The sequence below is a fragment of the Chionomys nivalis genome, chromosome 5 (genome assembly GCF_950005125.1).
Source record: "Chionomys nivalis chromosome 5, mChiNiv1.1, whole genome shotgun sequence".
In the NCBI taxonomy this organism is placed as follows: domain Eukaryota; kingdom Metazoa; phylum Chordata; class Mammalia; order Rodentia; family Cricetidae; genus Chionomys; species Chionomys nivalis.
Window position 1 is genome coordinate 39,492,416 of NC_080090.1, and position 19,550 is coordinate 39,511,965.

General features: G+C 44.9%; 1 protein-coding gene across 2 annotated transcripts in view; it reads right to left on the minus strand.

Annotated features, from left to right (window-relative positions):
- Sh2d4b (SH2 domain containing 4B) overlaps positions 1-19,550 on the minus strand; it is a 58,103-nt gene that overhangs the window by 14,280 nt on the left and 24,273 nt on the right. For both annotated transcript variants that reach the window (XM_057770553.1, XM_057770552.1), the window contains exons 4-6: positions 16,405-16,552; positions 5,599-5,815; positions 3,417-3,541 (exon numbers count right to left, since the gene is read on the minus strand). In XM_057770553.1, the coding sequence (XP_057626536.1) occupies positions 3,417-3,541; positions 5,599-5,815; positions 16,405-16,552 (490 nt within the window). The remainder of the gene's footprint in view (positions 1-3,416; positions 3,542-5,598; positions 5,816-16,404; positions 16,553-19,550) is intronic.

Consider the following 19,550-nt stretch of genomic DNA (forward strand, 5'->3'; position numbering starts at 1 on the left):
TCATGGGCTTACTCTCTCCGTCTGCTCTCAGCACAAACTGAGCATTCCTACAGAGCTGATCAAACTCTGCTATGGGATCCACATCAACTCTGCTCTGCAAGGTCATAGATCAGGTAGAGTGAAAGGCAGGTTGTACCAAAAGCAAATCTCGATAAGAGTTTATAAATCCAAAGAGGATGATTTCTTTAATCCCAATACCCATACCTAGGTAGCAGAGAATTCAAAGAGGAAGAAAATATTCAGAAAAGAATTAATAAAATCCTGGGTTTACTGTTGGGGAAAGATTGGGTCAGTTTCTCCAGCTTTCTGGGTCTCTTGGTGGTCACCTGTAAAGGGATGTCCATGACCAGTTCAGAAACCATTGACAGTGGTGTGACATGGTGTATATCAAACTACACAGTGTAAGTAAAACAGGGGGGACTACATGGAAATGGAGCATCAGAAGAGTGGGCAAAGGAAAGCCATCCTAACTTCTAGGCTCCCTGGAGACTGCACCGTCTACAAAGATGGGGAATGCCAGCTCCATACTTTGTGCTTGTAAGAATAAGCACCATGCCAGTAACATATTACCTGAGCAAAATTATCCCTGCTAAAATTAGGATGAGTCCACACTTGGGACACATGCCCAGCATCTGAGCAGAACTCAACAGGACTCATTTACCAATGCCATGCTCAACTCATCATCAACCACATAGCCCTTTGCTGCGCCAAGCCACAGGGGCCGTAGCAAGGCTGCTATGCATCATTGCCAAGACAACAAACCACGGAACATATTTTAAGCCTTTTCTAGAAGTAAAGCTAAGGAAGAGGAATGTGTTCCAAATGAGCCGATGTTCAGACAGAGAACACTCAATAATGTCAGGCGCACACTGAAGTCCAAAAATAGCTTTTTCCCAGAGCCAAGCTTATGTGCTGGCACTTCTCAGGAAAAAAAACTTCAAGTCTCTCATAATTCTTGGGACGTGGCAATGAGCAAAGGAAAGGGGATTGCTTTTCTGCTACTCTTTTTCACAGAGGATTGATTAACCTCCCTGGTTGGTCCCAGGGGGGATGACAATCTCCGTTCCACTTGTCCTCCCATCTGGGCTCTGGGCTCGTTTCTCTACACTGTATTTCCTTGGAGAGGTGAAATCCCTTCTTATAGTTGATCCTATACTCCAAGACACACATGTGGCTCCTTTGGGGGACTAGGCATCTTTGTTGGTTTGATTTGCATAGGTACTCTGTGAAGCACATTTATAATGTCAATTTCCCAGAGTTTAATGACACAGCCAAGATCAGAGAAGGGCCCTGTACCTTGAGATCCCTGAGTGTCCTGCTGTTTGGATTTCACTACAATACATCTAAATGTCTGAGAAAACAGGTGAACTATAAATCACAATCATCATTCTCAACCTGCATCAAAATCCTGCTGAAATGCCTCGCTCAGCGAAAGAGATTATGCCTCAGTTGTAATATATTTCACTGTTGCCTCAAATTCTTCCTAACTCACTATGTCTATATCATTTGATATATGATGTTGAAGTCTTCTACAAGAAATAAGGAGGAAAAGAAGAAGAGGAGGAAGAAGAGGAAGAAGATGGTGACAGAGTGTGGCTGGCAGTATGAAGCAGAACCAACAGCATAACTGACTCTAAGAAACTGATGCTGCCCATCATTCTCTTCCACCTATGACAAGAGCTCATCATCTACGACAAGAGCTTATCTAAGTAGACCCAGTGCTCCCAGAAGATGAGACCTACATGAAGTAGGACTTCCCCCACTAAGATACCCAGCCAACAAAGGCTTGAGCAGAGTCCCTGCCAAGGAGGTTAACAGATTGTCAGATTGTACAGGCTACCAGAGGACTGATTAGCGCTCTCTCTCTCTCTCTCTCTCTCTCTCTCTCTCTCTCTCTCTCTCTCTCTCTCTAATGGTACAGAAGCCCCACCTGCCTTTCAGGAAATTTCCATGTTGGGAAGGAGGTTGAGACCTTCCAGTTATTCTCAACTTCAACATTTTAGAGAATGTTACACACACAGTGTCTCAGGAGCCAAAATTGGGCTGCTGATGCTCTGGGTTTTCCCCAAAAGTGCAATATATTAAAGTAACCACTGTTAGCTATCACCATCCATTCACACTAAAAGTGAAAAGGAACATAATCCTAGAATATAACTATAGCCCTTCTAAGGCAGTTGGCCATGCTCCATATATGAGCCATTTCTTTCATTCTGTCACAGAATGAAAACTTGGTCACTAAATAGTTCTGTTCCATGTGTTAACAATATCCCTACATGCTTTATGGTGGAAACTGTCAGCAGAACATGAAGTCAGTTACACAAATCTAGGTTCTATTTGTTCTGTGACAACATAAAGCTTACTCTATTCTCCATTGAAATAGAAAGTAAAACTAAATTCCCTTTTCCTCAGCTACAAGTCTGACGGCAACATGGGTGGCCAGTAGCTCTGTGGAGTCACTGCGGAGCATGTACCGGCAGTGTCTCCATCAATATGCAAATGGCATGGGCTTCATTAGGTTGAACCAAGTGACCTTTCTTGAATGGATTATCCAAGAGAGTCTACCCAGTGAAAGAGACCATGCCAGTCTTTGTACATAAAAATAAAAATTAAAAAGCACTAAGACCTTTCCAAAAAGAGATGAATTTGATCACCTCAACTTACCTTCTCCACTGGTTGCCAAGAGCACCTCTGAACAACCAGCACAGACACCAAACCCCAGCTTCTCTTTAGCAAGTCTCCAGTGAAGCCACGGTTCTGAGTGTTGCCCTACTTGAAGCCATTGTGTATTCAGATCACTAGACTGAAGCTATGGTCCTTGAGATTCATTTTTGGAGCTAACTGCACACATCACCTAGTATCTTTTGAAAACTCTCTCCTGTCTTTGAGCCTTTGTTCCTCCTCTGTAATGAAGGAACTGGACGATTTCTAAAGAGCCTCCTGGTCTAATGCATCTGAGTGATGCTGAACTCTTCATTCATCAATCTATAATATAACCAAAAAGGATTCTTTTCAGAGCCAGCAGCCTGCTGTGGCTATGGTTAATAACAGAGTTGCAGAATCAAATACAATCAAGATGTTGACCCTGCTCACCAGTAGCCTGGGACCCTGGGGGCTCACTGTCTTATGAGTACAAGGACAGAACCTTGTGGGTGACTTGACAGCCAAGGAAACTAAGTGATGCCAGCAGTGGATGGGACCCAAGTTCACAACTTCCAAGAAGGCAGTGGGGGTGCATTTCTAGAATCCCAGTGATCCTGGACTCTAGGACTCTTGTCAAAAGTTTTGGGGCATAATTGAGGCAGCATGGACCCCAAAGTCCTCCACACCCCTCATTACAGCCATCCAAGACTCCTTCCATTTGAGAAAGAGTCGGACACGTGAACATTACCCTCCATGGTGCCTAGAAAGTGTAATACCATGAAACCAGGGAGCGATGGACTTGGTGTTCCTCTCAAAGCCAGCTCTGCGAGGCAGCTGTTCCTCCTTGAACCAGCGCACGATGACTTCTCTGGACAGTGGACGCAGAGGACGCTCCCAGGTCCTGACGGGAAGAAAGAGAGTAAGGGAGGGGACAAATCAGAGGAGTGGAAGAGAATAAAGAACCGGGACAGGGAAAAGAAAGGGAAGAAGTTGAGTGGGAAGAGATGGCTTGGCATGTGGGGACACTTGCTACCAAGTCACACCATGTGAGTTTGATCCCAGGGACTCACGTGCAGAGAATTAACTCCCACAGGTTGTTCTCTGACCTCTGTATGCATGATCTATTATGTTTATGTATACATCTATGGATGCACAATAAATAAATAAGTTTTAAGAGCAAAGAAGGGGAGGCAGTTCTGACTATTCTCCCAGGTTTGGAAAACACATAGGAGCTTTATCTCATAAATATTAAGCATTTCAGCACCCTAGAAAATTCCACCTCCAAAAATCAAATGATTTTGCCACAATTTTTCCCTAAATTGGGGAGTTTCTAGAGATGGGTAAAGGGGGCACAGATCACACAGCAAAACGGTGGACTGGACAACAGAAGAGAAGGAAATACCATGGCCCTTCAAGATATGTGAAGTGCTTAGTCTGGCCCACAGTCATGTGTAAGTATTTAAACTTACTCCAAGACATATTTCCTTACACGAAACAAGGCTGGCAACACCATGGGCCAGGCTAAAGGATGTGAAAGATTCAAACATGGGTCACAGCCCTGTGCAGGGCCAGTGAATTTCAAAAGTACACAGCCTTTGAACAATGACCCTACTTGGGAGGATATCTTGGCAGATTATAGTTTCCCAATATAAAATTAACTTCCGCAAGATTATACATGCAGGGTCTGGTTGGTGACTGCAGAAGATTTGAAATAGCAATGCCCACTGACAGAGTCTCTGTTAACCAATAGCAAATCCACACGCAGAATACAGGCAGCTTTTCTAAAAAAAAGAAGAAGAAGAAGAAGAAGAAGAAGAAGAAGAAGAAGAAGAAGAAGAAGAAGAAGAAGAAGAAGAAGAAGAAGAAGAAGAAGAAGAAGAAGAAGAAGAAGAAATAAGGTGGTGTATGTTTGTTTGCTTTTTGTTTTGTTTTTTAATGTTGGCAAGAACTCAAAGAAGCCCAGGGCTTAGAGTAGGGTAAGGTAAGAAGCAAAGAACAATAAATGTCTACGAAGGTGCTGTGAGGATATTGTACACCAGGAAGGAATCAGAGTTCTCTATGAACACTATCCCTTCTTAGGCCTTCTAGTACATCATGAGGAAGGAAGGGGAAGGGGGAGGGGAGTTGTGAAGCCAGAGGCAGCTCTTGCTTGACTCTAGGGAAGAGGAGTGGGGGGTCATGAACAACCCCAAACTCAAATTAGTACAACATTGGATAAACCACACTATCTGGGGGTAAACTGACTCTTGAACAATCCCTGGAGATGAGGGAGCCACAGGTGCTCAATCCCATAGCTCCCCTCCCCAGGAAAGAAAACTGTGCTGCAAGGATTGCTGAGGGGCCCTGAGATAAGAGCCAATCTCATGGTCAGTCCAGACAGACAGACAGACAGACAGAACATGCAGAGGCTTCAGGTAACCTTGTGTCTTTGATTTGCCATTCATAGGTTGTTGCTTAAGTGTCCTTGGCAAACAACCTGTCTACGGACACAAATGTGTACACGGGCCTCTCAGTGTGCCTACACTAATCTGCAAACCTGCTGTTCAAACAAGGAGCAAACCAGCTCCATTCAGAATTAGAAAAGGCTGTAGCCCTGCTTCCCAGCTACTGGGCTACATTTATTCCATCTTAGGCCTTTTGGTGCAAGGTTTTGGCCAAGACCAAGGACTCTAAAACTATGAAAACATTTGAGGTATTTGGATATGCAGATTATGAGGGGAATAGGATGTATACTTTTCTTCAGATTATTAAAGATTGTAAGATTCCTTTACCACTGAAAGGCTAACCCCAGAACAGCAAAGTTGTTAGAAAGGTCCCACCCTATTTCTGTGTTCTGTTCCATTACACAGATTGGAACACTAAGGCCCAGGGAGGGCAAATAATAAACAAGTAAGAAACAGAGCCTGGTTCAGAACCCATGGAGCTTGCATCATGGGTCCACGGCCCATCCTAACACACCTATCAGCTCCTGTAAGGGGTGTTGATTGACTGGTGCATGGAAGTTGATGGCAGAGTCTTGCCTCCTGCTCATGGTTCTGGCCAAGTTCTTGGAACATGGTGCTTAGGCCCGCGACTGTGCCCTTCTGGATGGCTCGGAGTGAGTGGCGCCGGTACTCATCCCGGGCTCGCTGAGCACGACGGCTCCTCTCTTCATCAGCCGCCTTAGATCTGCGCACTGGAAAAGAGAATGGTATGGCTGGCTTTGACCCACAGCCCAAGCTGTACACTGGGAAGACACAGACAGTGCTGTACACAACTTACTTGGAATTCCACGATTTCTTGGGAGCTGACTACCCACAACACCATAGACTACAGGAGGCTTGGCTTCTGTAGGAATGGCAAAGCATGACCAGCCCCAAGATGGTGGGGGTACAGGGGTCTTTTTATAACTGATACTCCACGGGCTATAAAACTCCAAGGCACTATTCTCTCTCCAGCATTCTGCTTTCCACGTCCCTCAATGGGCTTTGACACAGCCAAGTAGGCTTGAGAAAGCTACTGTGCCCGTGTGGGCATGTATGTGTGTATGTGTGTGTATGTGTGTGTGTGTGCATGTCTGTGTATGACTGTGTGTGCTTCTGTGTATTTTTGCATGTGTGTATGTACATGTCCATGTGTGTATGTATCTGTGTATTTGTGTGTGCATGTCTCTCCGTTTGTGTCTGTGCATGTCTGTGTATATATGTATGTATGTATACAATGTGGATGTATTTTGTCTGCTTATTTGTGTATATTTGTGTGTATGTGCATGTCCATCTGTATGTGTGTCTCTGTGTATGTGTGTGTTCATGTCTGTGTGTGTGTGAAAGTGTGTGTGTGTGTGATCCTAAAACTCATAAAATAAATTTGGGGTTAAGAAAATGAAGTGTGACTCTCTGCTCCTCTCTGTTTCAGAGACTGCCTCATCTTATTGTGCAGTGCCAGCCTTGTTCCTAAGACAGGATGGTGAAGATCAGAGTGAACAGATATGGCCGTACTGAGTTCCTGGTTACCAAGGCTGCCTTTATGTCTGGCAAAATGAATATTTTTGCCATCAATGACCCCTTCATTGACCTTAACTACATGGTCTACATATTCTAATATGACCATGGCAAATTCAATGGCACAGGCAAGGCTAATAATGGGAAACTTGACATCAATAGGAAGTCCATCCATCACCTTCTTCCAAGAGTGGAATCCTGCCAACATCAAATGTGGTGCTTCTGGTGCTAAGTAGTTTGTAAAGTATATTGGTATCTTCACCACCATGGAGAAGGGTAGGGCCCAATTGAAGAATGGAACCGAAATGGTCATCATCTCCTCCCCTTCTGCTGATGCCCCCATGAATGTGATGTGTGAACCATGAGAAGCATGACAATTTTCTCAAGATTGTCAGCAATGCTTCCTGCCACCAACTGCTTAGCCACCTTGGCCAAGGCCATCCATGACATTTTTGTCATTGTGGACAAACAGTCTATGCCATCACTGCCAACCAGAAGACTAGATGACCTTTCTGGGATGTTGTGGCTTTATGGGACTACCCAGGGCATCATCTCTGCAAGACTCACAAAAGGGTATCCTGGGCTACAATGAGGACCAGGTTGTCTTCTGTGACATTAACAGTGATGCTCACTTTTCCATTTTGATGCTGGGGCTGGCATTGCTCTCAGTGACAACCTTTAAAGCTCATTCCGTGGTATGACAATAAATTCAGCTACAGCAACAGGGTGGTGGACCTCATGGCCTATATGGGCTTCAAGGAGGAAGAAGCCCTGGACAACCCACCACAGCAAGGACATGAGAGTAAGAGAGAGGCTCTCACCTGCTGAGCAGTCCCTGTCCCAACTCAGCCCCCTTACAGTTTCCATCACAGACCGCGACCCCCAGAATAACAGGAGGGGCTTAGGGAGCCCTATTCTCTTGAATACCATCAATAAAGTTCATTGTACCCACAAACATAAGAAAAGAAAAGAAAAGAAAAGAAAAGAAAGGAAAGGAAAAGAAAAAAGACAAGACAAGGCTGAACAAAGCCTACTGAAGTCAAGGGCTTCTGCCAAAATTGGTCATCCTGGAGTCTGACTGCTTCTTGTCAGACCTCTACCTGCCTCTAAAATTTAAGCATTCTCACTAGAAAGCTCTGGAAATTGGTCCTGGAGTTCAAATTGTACAAGAGTAATGGCTACACTGGCCCTGGCAGACCAGGAATTAAAATCTTACTTCATCCATGCATATCCAGCTCCTACAGTGTTCTAGAAACTGCACTTTGTCAGTATTTGGAGGGCACAGGTAAGTTGCTCTACTCTTCAAAGATGGTTTTGCCTCCATAGGTGATCAGGAGTCTTTTTGGAGAACGTGGCATCTTCAGGTCAAAGTACATTGCCTATACCTACAGAGGCATTTAAAGAGCGGTGCCATGCACAGATTTCCTGCATTTTGAGCTACACAGGGTCAGGTTCTTTGACCTGCTCATTGCCAAACTCCAGGACAGAGTTGGCAAACAGGATACTTTCCAAGTGATTAGGGATTCCAGTATGCTGGGTAGATTGCTCCTGGGTAAAGTGCTTGCCATCCATGCAGGAAGCTGTGAGGTTCATCCTCAACATTCTGTAAAATGTTGGTATGGTGGCATGTACCAGAAATCCAGCTCTGGGGATGCAGAGACGGAAGGATCCCTGAAGTTCATTGGTCAGCCAGACTAACTGAATCTGTAAGCCCCAGGTTCAAGGAGAGGGCCTGTCTTTAAAAACAAAGTGGAAAATAGAAGACATTCAAAGTAAACCTCTGGTCTCGGCACGCACACGCGCATGTGTGCACAAACACACACACAGTTATGTATGCCCTCACATATACATACAGAATATTTAATGAATTTAAAAAGCATTTCATGATTTGGCTCTGGGATGGATAAAGAGAAGACATGGAAGCAGACCTTCCTTTCAATCACTCTGACCAAGCTGGAGAAAGGACAGATAAATATCACCAATCTTAATGAAAAAGGTCACAAGTGTCCTTAGAAGAAGAAAAGAAGGGGGAAGAAGATAGAGGAGGAGGAGGAGAAGAAAGGAGCAGCAGCAGCAATAAATAAATTACTGTGAGAGTTCTGGGTCCACAGTGTCCATAATGTACAGGAACCAGGGCTGTCAAAGGAGAATAAGCCTGCAACTGTGCTGTGGAGGGGTCTGTTCCCACCGGAACTGTGCTGTGGAGCGGGTCTGTTCCCACCGGAACTGTGCTGTGGAGCGGGTCTGTTCCCACGGGAACTGTGCTGTGGAGCGGGTCTGTTCCCACCAAGACTCAAGCTGAAATGTAGGACCTTTAAGAGAAACTGCAGTCACCTTTGGAAGTCTTGATTAATTTTCTCATCAATGGATGAGTTTTGGGGAAACAAATGGCTAAATGAGATCACCCTGCTTTGTTCCCTCTCTGTTTCCTCTTGCTCTCAGGCAGAGAATAAATCTGGTTCCTTTGTGAACTGTCAAGTCTCGTGAATTACAGAGAGAGAAAATGAACAAGACAGTATGGAGAGATCAAATCCTTTCTAGAGAAATGGAGAGGGGAGCTCATTCCAGGAAACAACTGTGGGTTTCAGTGACCCAGAGACTCATCTGTAGGCCTCAGGGAGCAAAAATTCTGTGAATTCTGCTTTTACTGTGGGCAGAGGATGAGACAGGGTCAGGAAGCCCAGGGCTGACTTCAGGGTCATTAATACACAGACAAGTAACTTCAGAGTGTGCAGTCCCTTAGAGCAGGCACTAGAGAAAGACAGGCAGGCAGGCAGGCATACCTAACTTTTGCTTCTGAAACCCTGTCTCGTATGCAACACTATTATCCTTTAGTTCTTTCTCCCTGAACAATAGTCAGTGCCACCCTTAGTCTGTGGACTGCCACCTGCCAGGCTATTCTAGAATCATATCCCCAATGACCTTCGGGGCTCCCACTCAGTTCTCTAACACTGAAGAAACCCAGGAGTGTCTCTTTTCCCTCTTGGTCACACAGCTCCAGAAGTGCAAAGAGGCAAGAACTAAAGGGATTTCACCACTTCAAATAACATGCTGGCCAGGTGCGGCGATACCCTCCTATACTTCTAGGACCCTGGAGGCTGAGCCCAGAGGATTGCAAGCTTCAGGACAGGCTAGCTATATAGCGAGACTCTGCTTCAAAACCCTGAATGAATAAATGCATGAATGAATGAATGAATGAATGAATGGCATAGTCAGACAAGTGTGTTTAGTTATCTACTTGTGCCAGTTCTAAGTGTTGCACAGGGCTAGCACTTAATACTATGCAAGTCACACACCATACAACTTCAGGAGACCCAGCTGTAACGTTTGGCTCTCAGAGAGCTTACAGCCCAGTGGGCACAATGTAGCACTAAACAGCAGAGCTGTGGTGGGGTGAGCATTGGCCACCAGTGACCCCAGACATGGATAGTCTCTGGAAGCTGGGAGAGGTCTAAGCTGATGCCTGGTGGATTCAAGGGATTCAACCAACAGTGGCCAATGGAAGTACAATCTTAACAAAGTGGGCTCAGAGGCCAGAGGGAGTAGACGTGCAGCATCCCTGCCAAGGCAGAAGTATCAGAAAGCACCACTTAAAGGCCAGTAACTCCTGGCTTATGTGTTCTAATAATGTCTTGAAAGATAACTGGAAGCCACTAGAGGGCAGAGTTCTGACTGCACGCTAAAGAGATTGCTTTAGAAGATGCAGAAAAACAGGAAGGCACTGAGCAAGGAGAATGGCTGAAGCAACAGCATATCAATTTAGAGAAATAAAAAGGCAGAATCTGTACAATTATGCTGGATTAGTAGTAGTAATATTACCATTGCTTTATTTATGGGGCAGGGAGTGGAGTGTGCGTGTAGAAGTCAGAGGACTTGTGAGTGTTGTTCTCTCTTTTTTCCTTTTGGATCCCAGGACTTGAACTCAGATCTTTGGCCTTGACAGCAATTGCCTGTACCCACTGAGTCAATCATAAGCTCCCTGGGTCAGTTTTCTTGCTGAAAGTGGGAAGAAGGAAGAGACCTGATGGCCAGGTTCCAGTCCTTTTTAAAATTACGTTATTGATTGGTTGGTTGGTTGGTTGGTTGAGTGAGTAACTTATTTTTGTGTGTATATCCATGTGTATGATGTGTGTGCATGTGAGTGTGTATATACGTATTTTGGTCTCTTTGAGATAGAGTTTTTCTAGTTTGCCCTGGACAGTCTGGAACTGGCCATGTAGACCAGGGTGACCTCAAACTCATAGACATCCACCTGCCTCTGCCCCCAAGTGCTGGGATTAATGGTGTGTGCCACCACACCCAGCATCTCTCTGCGGTTTTAAGTATAGAATTAACTGTCTATAATATTTTTCCTGCCTAGAAAATGAGGGCTTCATGCGGTTGCCTTGAGATCACAATGAGGGAGCAAATGGAAGGGTTTGCTCAGAGCCTGGCAGAGAGCTATGCGTTAAATGTGTCCAGAATGCCTACTGGATAGACTGTGTATTCTGGGGACTGAGCACACCATTTAGAAATAGTCCGTTTCTTGGGGCAGGAAGAGGACTGATTAGTGGAGAGGATGGTGACGTCTTGGTAGAATCAGGAGTTCCCAGTAGGAAACTTAAAAATGAACCTGGGGAAAGAGTAAATTCCTTTGCCTTTGGAGAGGCTATATCAAGGATATCCCTTTTTTGTTTGTTTGTTTGTTTGTTTGTTTGTTTGTTTTTCGAGACAGGGTTTCTCTATAGCTTTGGAGTCTGTCCTGGAATAGCCTTTATAGACCAGGCTGGCCTCAAACTCCGCCTACCTCTGCCTCCCGAGTGCTGGGATTAAAGGTGTGCACCACCACCGCCCGGCCAAGGGTATCCATTTTCAAAGATGTCCTGTGACTCAGACTGCTGGAGCCATGACACCTGCCTAAATCTGTGCCTTTAACAATAAATATTATGAAGACTGAAAGGCAAGCATCCAAGTCTGGGAAAGCAAGTGAGGTAGATGCACCCACAGTACAGTGGGTCTAATGAAAGGGTCTTTCTCAGCCTCTGCGGCAACCAGGCCAGGAGTGAGGCAATGGCGTGTAGGAGGTTGATTTGGGGCCGTAACCCAAAGCACACAGTCAGAGGCCCCAGAGTGACCACAACTCCTACTCAAGATGGCCAAACCTCATTACATTTTAACCTCACAGAAGCAATACTAAATGTCTGGGTTCTATGAATAATTTCATTTGCTGGATCCTCTCAAAGTCTCTGACCAACTAAATAGTCTCCAACTCCACACCCCTACAAGCTCACAGTTGAAAATCATTATACACACTGCCCTGGCTGACCTATCCAGAGGGTTTCAGAAGCCAGACCTCTAAGATATGAGCTGAGTAACTAACGCTCTGCTCAAGTGATACCGAGAGCCACCCTTCCCTTTTTTCTCAGTTGGAGAATTTAATTTGACTGTTTTATCAAAACTGCTGCTCCTGAGAGATTAATGACCCACTATATCTTTCAGATTAAGTTAATTGAGTGCAGAATGGATTGCTAGATTTGAATGGCATGCTCTAAGTTCAGTTCTTTAAGAAAATATGAAATGAGAGTCTCCAACCAGAGAGCCTGAATTGTCACATATTTCCAGTTTCCCAGAGGTGTTTCAGCTGCCACACAGCACACTGAGCTACAATCAGGCAGTTCTCAGAGGACAAGGGTTCCAGTCTCCACCCCAAGTGCTTTGAAGAAGCGCTCCAGCCTGGGTCCTCTCTCTTCACAAGGCAGGAATAACCAGCCTTGCAGAATGTGCTTGAAGTCACTGTTCAGAGGTCAAGCTATCCAGCCAATGCTCACTGCAATGACATAGCAGCTTCACCTTACACATCTCACTATGTTTTTTAACGTAAATGTTGACATTTCTCCTTCTTCCACTTGCCTCTTCCTCTGTTCTGAATTTAGATGAATGGCATCCTCTTTAGCTTTCCCCTTTAGCTTCCTCTTCAACGCATCTTTCCAGCCTTGTTTTTCATTATGGCCCATTATGAACACTAGGATGTGGCTACATTGTGACTCGTGCATACTTTGTCAACTATAGATACATCCCAGAAACAAAATGCAAGAAAGAAAAAGAAAGACCGAGACAGAGATAGAATAAATATAAAGGGTGTCAAGAATAAAGATAAATTAAGAACCTCTAAAGTTGGAGCTGAAGGGATGACTCGGAGGTTAATAGCATGTACTGTTCTTGTAGAAGCCTGGAGTCTGGTTCCCAGCACATATCAGGTGACAAACAGCCACCTATAACTTCACATGAAGGGGATCCAACAACTTCTGCAGACACACACATACTGAAAAAGAAATATTTTTGAAAAGAACCTCTGACCATCCTCTCTTCTACAGGCAATAAGAACACTGCCAAATGTTCAGAATGGACTTTCTCACAATATTATTGAAAGGTAATCAAAAGCTTGAAAAGACTCCAGGAAGCATTTATTCAAAAAACAAGGGTTCAACCCAAGTGAAGATACTAAATTTCCACAAAGAACCCCCAGAACTAGATGGGCTCACTAGGAAATTCTACTGAATGTTTAAACAGGAATTCCAATTTTTTTTTTTTTTTTTTTTGGTTTTTCGAGACAGGGTTGTGGTTTTGGAGCCTGTCCTGGAACTAGCTCTTGTAGACCAGGCTGGTCTCGAACTCACAGAGATCCGCCTGCCTCTGCCTCCTGAGTGCTGGGATTAAAGGCGTGCGCCACCACCGCCCGGCCCCAATTTTTCACAAGTTTCTCCCAAAAGGCGGTGAAAATAAATGCTCTCGAATTCATTCACTGACATTCAGACTATTCTAAAACCCAAACTAGACTGTCAACACCATAAGAAAAGTACAGAATAACATCCGTCATGAATATCGATACAAAAACCCTCAACAAAGTTTTTTCACACCTGGACTGTGGCGTTGACTGAGATGGCAAACGCCTGCTGTGGAAACATGAGGACACCAGCTTGGATTCCTGGTGTCTATGTAAAAGCTAGGCATAGTGGCAGGTTGCACCTGTCACCCAAGCACATGACCTGTGGGTACAGACAAGCAAGATTCATAGGGTTCACTGGCCAGTCAGACTAGTCAATCAGTGAGCTCCAGGTCCATGGAGACCTTGTCTCAAAAGAGAAGCAAGAAGAACAGAAGAGGACACCCACTATCAAACATTAACATTCACCTTCTACGTGTACACATGCACACATATACACACACATATGCATGTACACCCTATGGTTACATTTTCTTTCTGAGGTGATAAGATTTTATATTGCTTAGATAGTGGGAGAACTGCACAGTTTTGTGAGTGTACTTAAAAAAAGTGCCTAATTGTAAATTCTAAACTGATGAATTTTGTGATATGCAAATTAATTTTCCGAAAAGGTCCATTTAATGAAACTGGCATATATTCATATGGCCAAGGAATACTGAGAAGCTCCCACCTCTCCATCCTACCGTGGGCTTTCATTGCGGTACAATATGTAATGCAGACTGAAAACACCCACACCCCATGCTGCCGCTGTTCATTCATCCTCTCCCTGACCTAACACATTTGCACGCAACTGTGCAAGGGTCCTGCTCACCGGCACTGGTCAAGCATGTTACTACTTTGTTTTTCTAATGCTTTGGCATGTCACACTTGCTGCTGCTGGAGGGCTGTCCCTCCCTCCCAAGGCCAGCCAGCTACTGGCGGTAGTAAAGGGTTTACCTTTCATAAGCAAACCATCCAAACAGAAGCCACTGCCTCCAGTGAGAAGCTTTTACACCAGGTCATGACACCTGGACCAGCATCCACCTGTCCTAGTTACCTTAGAGGCCAGACAAAACAAAGAGGAGCCAGGAGTCAGTGCCCACATTCAACAACCCGTTGGAACTGTTCACAACAAATAAATATTCCTGCCTGAGCCTTACCCTCACTCCAATACCTCCAACTGACCCTGATGCCTCTTATGTGACCGTGCCTTGTGTGTTACTCCTTGGTGTCTAGGCTCTGTAAGGAAAGACATCTTAAGAGTTGTATTGTGCCCATGTGGCAGTATACCTGGTCTCAGCAACTCCTGGGCACTGTTAAAATGTTACCCTTCAAACCTGGCTCCTCTTTGTTTTTCCCGCTCGACTTCTTGCATCAGATAGTCCCCAGAGTTTCCATACTCGATGTGTCTTAGCTTGCAGTGCCCCATTGTCACTGTGCCTTCGCACATGCTGGCCTCCATCTAAAGGGCTCTCTTTGGAGATAGAGAAGCAACTCTATGGTTAAGAATGCTTGCTGCTCTTGAATGGGACCATAGCTTGGTTCCCAGCACCCATGTCAGGACATTCACAGCCACCAATAATGCCATCTTCAGGGGATCTGACATCCTTTTTGACCTCCATAGGTACCCACATGCACATACACAGACACAGACACACATACACGCATGCATACACATAAAAATAAAAATCCTCAGAGTGCTTTTTACTACAATTATTCCTAAGGCACCACCAGGGTTCATTTCATACACTCCATTGGAGACCACCAGGACAGTCAATCCTGTGCTCCAACAGTACCTGTTACATTTCTCCCTCAAGTTCCTGTATCTCTCAGTGCTGACTGGAAGTACCTCTAACATAAGGCCTGTAAGTATCAATATCTGAAGTCCCCAGAACACAGCTGTGGTGGTTGGAATGAGAATGCCTCCATGGGCTCCTATGTTTGAGTGATTGGTCCATAGTGGAACTGCTTTGGAAGGATTGGGGCATGTCTTAGAGTTTTATTGGTTAGAGCTTCAGAGAAAAGACACCATGACCGAGGCAGCTCTTATAGAAGAAAACATTTCACTGGGGCTGCTTACAGTTCTGAGGTTTGGTCAGTTATCATCATGGTAGCAACCATAGGAAGAGACAATGGCTTGAGCATTTGAGACCTCAAAGTGACCTCCTCTAACTAAGCCACACCTACTCCAACAAGGCCTAATAGTGCCACTCCCTATGGGCCTATGGGGGCCAATTTCTTTCAAACCACCACAGGAGGTATGGTCTTGTTGAAGAAGGTGCGTCACTGGGAGTGTATTTTGAGATTTCAAAAGTACATGATGACAGGCCCACTCTCTCTCTCTCTCTCTCTCTCTCTCTCTCTCTCTCTCTCTCTGTGTGTGTGTGTGTGTATGTGTGTGTGCGCACATGTTTGTCTATGTATGTGTGCATGTGTGTGTGATTGTCTCTCTTCCTCCTCTGACTGTGTCTGTCTTTCCGTCTGTCTGTGTCTCTCTCTGCCTCCTTCTGTCTCTCTGGCTCATTTTTCTTTGTGTATCTGTTTATCTGTCTCTATATCTGCCTATCTCTCTGTCTCTGTCTGTCTCTGCCCCACCCCCACTTCTTCCTGCTTCCTAACAGTAAGGATTTAAAGCTCTCAGCTACTACTCCAGACTGTACCTGTTTGCTTCCTGTCATGATGGTCGTGGACTCAGCCTCTAAAACTGTAAGCAAGTCCTCAATTAAATGCTTTCTTTTATAGGAGTTGCCTTGGTCCTGGTGCTTCTTCATAGCAATAGAAGGGTGAGTCAAACAACAGCGTAGAGTCAGGAAATTATTGCCAAATGAGTAAATGTAACATCTCATTCTTTACTGGGAGACATCTCCATGGCCGGTGCGTAAACTCCTTGTGTGTGCAGCCCTTAGCCCAGTGGGGCCATGCACATGGGTAAAGCCTTGGGTGGTGGGGGAGGGGGCTGGGGATGGTAAGGCACAAGCACAGGGGAGAGAGCTGGGTGGGGAAAGTGGGGCAGGCCCAGGCCTGGGACCTGGCGCAACTCACACTGCTCTTCCCACTCGCGCTCCTCCTTCTCACTGGCTTGGCAGTGCAGCTGGGCCTGCTTCAGGGTCCAGTAGAGTTCTTTGGCTCGCTGCTCCTCCTGGAGGCGAATCTGTTCTTCTCCTCGCCTCCTCTCTTCTTCCTCTTTCCTCTGCAAAATTATTGAGACGAGAATGACATTCAAATGGGGAACTAACTGCCTGGGGGATTCTGTAGCTAGTCAAGCTGAGCTGTCGGGAGGAGAATGGCCAGCAGCCACCATTCTACTCCTGGTCCTTACACAACTGAAATGTGATCGTCACACTTGGTAAGAACCAAATGGATTGGCAAAATTTTATTTTATAAATTTTGTTTGCTATTTTGCAATACTTGGGATTGAACCTAGAGCCTCATTTTTTTTTCTGGCTTAACAATTGCTTTATCTTAAAGAAGAATATTGAAATTTCTCAAACTCCTATCAAGTAGAGTAAACTTTCTCTAGATTAACCCATATATGAGTTTTTATAAACACAGTATTACTTCTTTTTCAGAGGGACACCCTTCCCCTGGGAGTCATTTTTCTTTCTCCTATGGGCGGTGTGGGCTGCTTCCTAGATACCTCTCCGCCCATGCTCCAGGACCTGCCTCTGAACCTTGTCGAGACAGAGCCCTGTTTCATGGGTAGCTGCTTTCCTACTGCAGTCACTTATCTCAGGATACACTGAGCCACTTTATGAGCGTTTGCCTGAAAATATTGCTATGCCAGCCTCTCACTCAGCTACTAATTTAGCTGAGCACAGAACCTGATTAATTAAAAAAACATTGCTACCTTGTCTTCCAGCATTGCTGGCACTTCTTCATCTGCTGCATGGGGTACTTGCTTTCTCCCTGGATATCTGCAGAGTCTCCTTACCATGGGTATTCTAAAGAATTTTCTTTTCTTCCCCCCTCCCCTTTTTTTTTTGTTTTAGTGAAAATAGATTCTACTCTCCTACAATATAGCCCAACCACAATTTCCCCTCCCTCCGCTCCCCCTCCATTTCCTTCAGAAAGAAGCAAAACACGGCCCACTGAATCAATTAAGCAGGGCTTATATGGGCTCACAGAGACAGAAGTGGCAAGCACGAGACCTGCATGTGTCTGCACCGGATCCTCTGTGTATATGATATAGCTGTTAGCATGGTGTTTCTGTAGCACTCCTAACATTGGCAGCAGGTTTATCTGACTCTTTGGCATGTTCTTGTGACTCTTTCTCTTATTGAGTTGCCTTGTCCAGCCTCTATATGAAGGCTTTTGCCTTTTTTTTTTTTTGATGGGGGGGTTCTCTGTATAACAGTCTTGGCTGTTCTGAAACTCACTTTTATAGACCAGACTGGCCTCAGTGATGCTTTGTCTTATACTATCTTGTTTTGTCATGTCTGATCATCAATTCTACAGCATTTTCAATGATGTGCTGTGGGTTTTCCGCAGGCTAGAGGCCCGTGTCTGTCCAGTACAGTGCTTCCCCTCTGCCTGGATGCGTTCCCTCACTTCTCTTTCTATGGGACTCCTGTTGTCTAGTCAGTCAGCCTGAGTCAGACTCCTAAAGACTCCATCTTTTCTCTCTTACTTTCCACCTCTTGTCTTTTCTTGGTCTGCCTCCTTGTTCAAGTCACTGACTCTCTCTTCCAACTGCTTCACCAGGTATGAGCTGTTTCCTTTCCGTTGTGGCATGTGTGGCTTTTTTAAGCCCTCATTCTTATTTGCTAACCGCCTCCTTCATGTGGCTGCATCCTGTATTTGTTTCAGAAGTGTGAGAGCCTAGCTCTGTGAAGATTGAGGCCTTTGTCTTTCTCCCTGCTCTGGCTGAGATCTATTTCTTTTGTGTTCTGTTGCTTTTATTTGACTTGGTGCCTGCCACTTCTAGAAAAGGAAGGCTTTCTTCAGATAGTCTTTCCCTGTCTGTTCACAGTGAAGAAGAAAGTCAGACTTGAATGGGAAGTTGAGTATATAGCCAACCTCACTGAGAGATGAACTTTACTCTGTAGCTATTACATAAGGAACCAGCCATTTCTTTGAAGAACGGTCAGATGGAAGATTTGGGGGCTTTTTTTCTGTAAGATTATCCAGAATCTTCTATTCTCCCTGAGTGGCATCTGACCAGGAGTCAACAGTGAGCAGGCTGCAGGCAGAATTGTCCTTAAATCCCCCGACCTGAGCCTCATGCTTTATGCGAAGTCATGGTCTGAAGTGCCATGTTTGTCGATTTCTTCCTCCAGTTCCCGTCCCAGCAGACAGGAGAGGGGCAGCCCTTTCTTCCAAGGCCAGACAAGGTCCTGCATGAGCTCTGGTCCTTTTTAATTTGTTTCTCATGTTCTCTGTTTCTCTCTGTGTTATATGAGTGTGAACACAGGCTGTGTCCTCGACTGTGTAGAACAGCAGCTTTCGGGCTGTGCTAGCCTTGAAATACTGCATTTTCTAAAGCAAGGGCATTGGTGGTTGTTTCTTAATCTTTGTTTTTTGTTCTTTTTACTCTTTTGGGGGCCCACCACCCAGCTCCCAAATAAATCACACTGAGGCTTATTCTTACTTACGAATGCCTGGCCTTAGCTTGGCTTGTTTCTAGCCAGCATTTTTTAAAATATCTTGTCTACCTTTTGCCTCTGGGCTTTTACCTTTCTGTATACTATGTAAAGGTATATATCTATTCCATATACTCTTCTTTACTTCTTACTCTGTAGCTGACTGTGTAGTTGGCCCCTAATGTCCTCCTCTTCTCCTTCTTTTCTTGCTCCCTTGATCTTCTCTTCCCAGATGTCTCCTATTTATTCTCTCCACCTGCCACCCCTGCCTACCCTTTCTCCTGCCTGGCTATTGGCTGTTCAGCTCTTTATTAGACCTATGAGGTGTTTTAGTAGATAGGCAAAGTAACATAGCTTCACGGAGTTCAACAAATACAAGATTCAAGAGTACAACACATTGTTGCATCATTAAACACATGTTCCACAGCATAAACAAATGCAACATCTTAAAATAATATTTCACACATGAGTTTTTTATTATATCTTTAAAGTTTAATTTGTATGCATGCTTGTCTGGGAGGCACATGCATGGCATGGCACTTAGGTAGAGATCAGAAAACTATTAGTGGGAGATGATTCTCTTCTTCCACAAGGTGGATCCCAGGGATG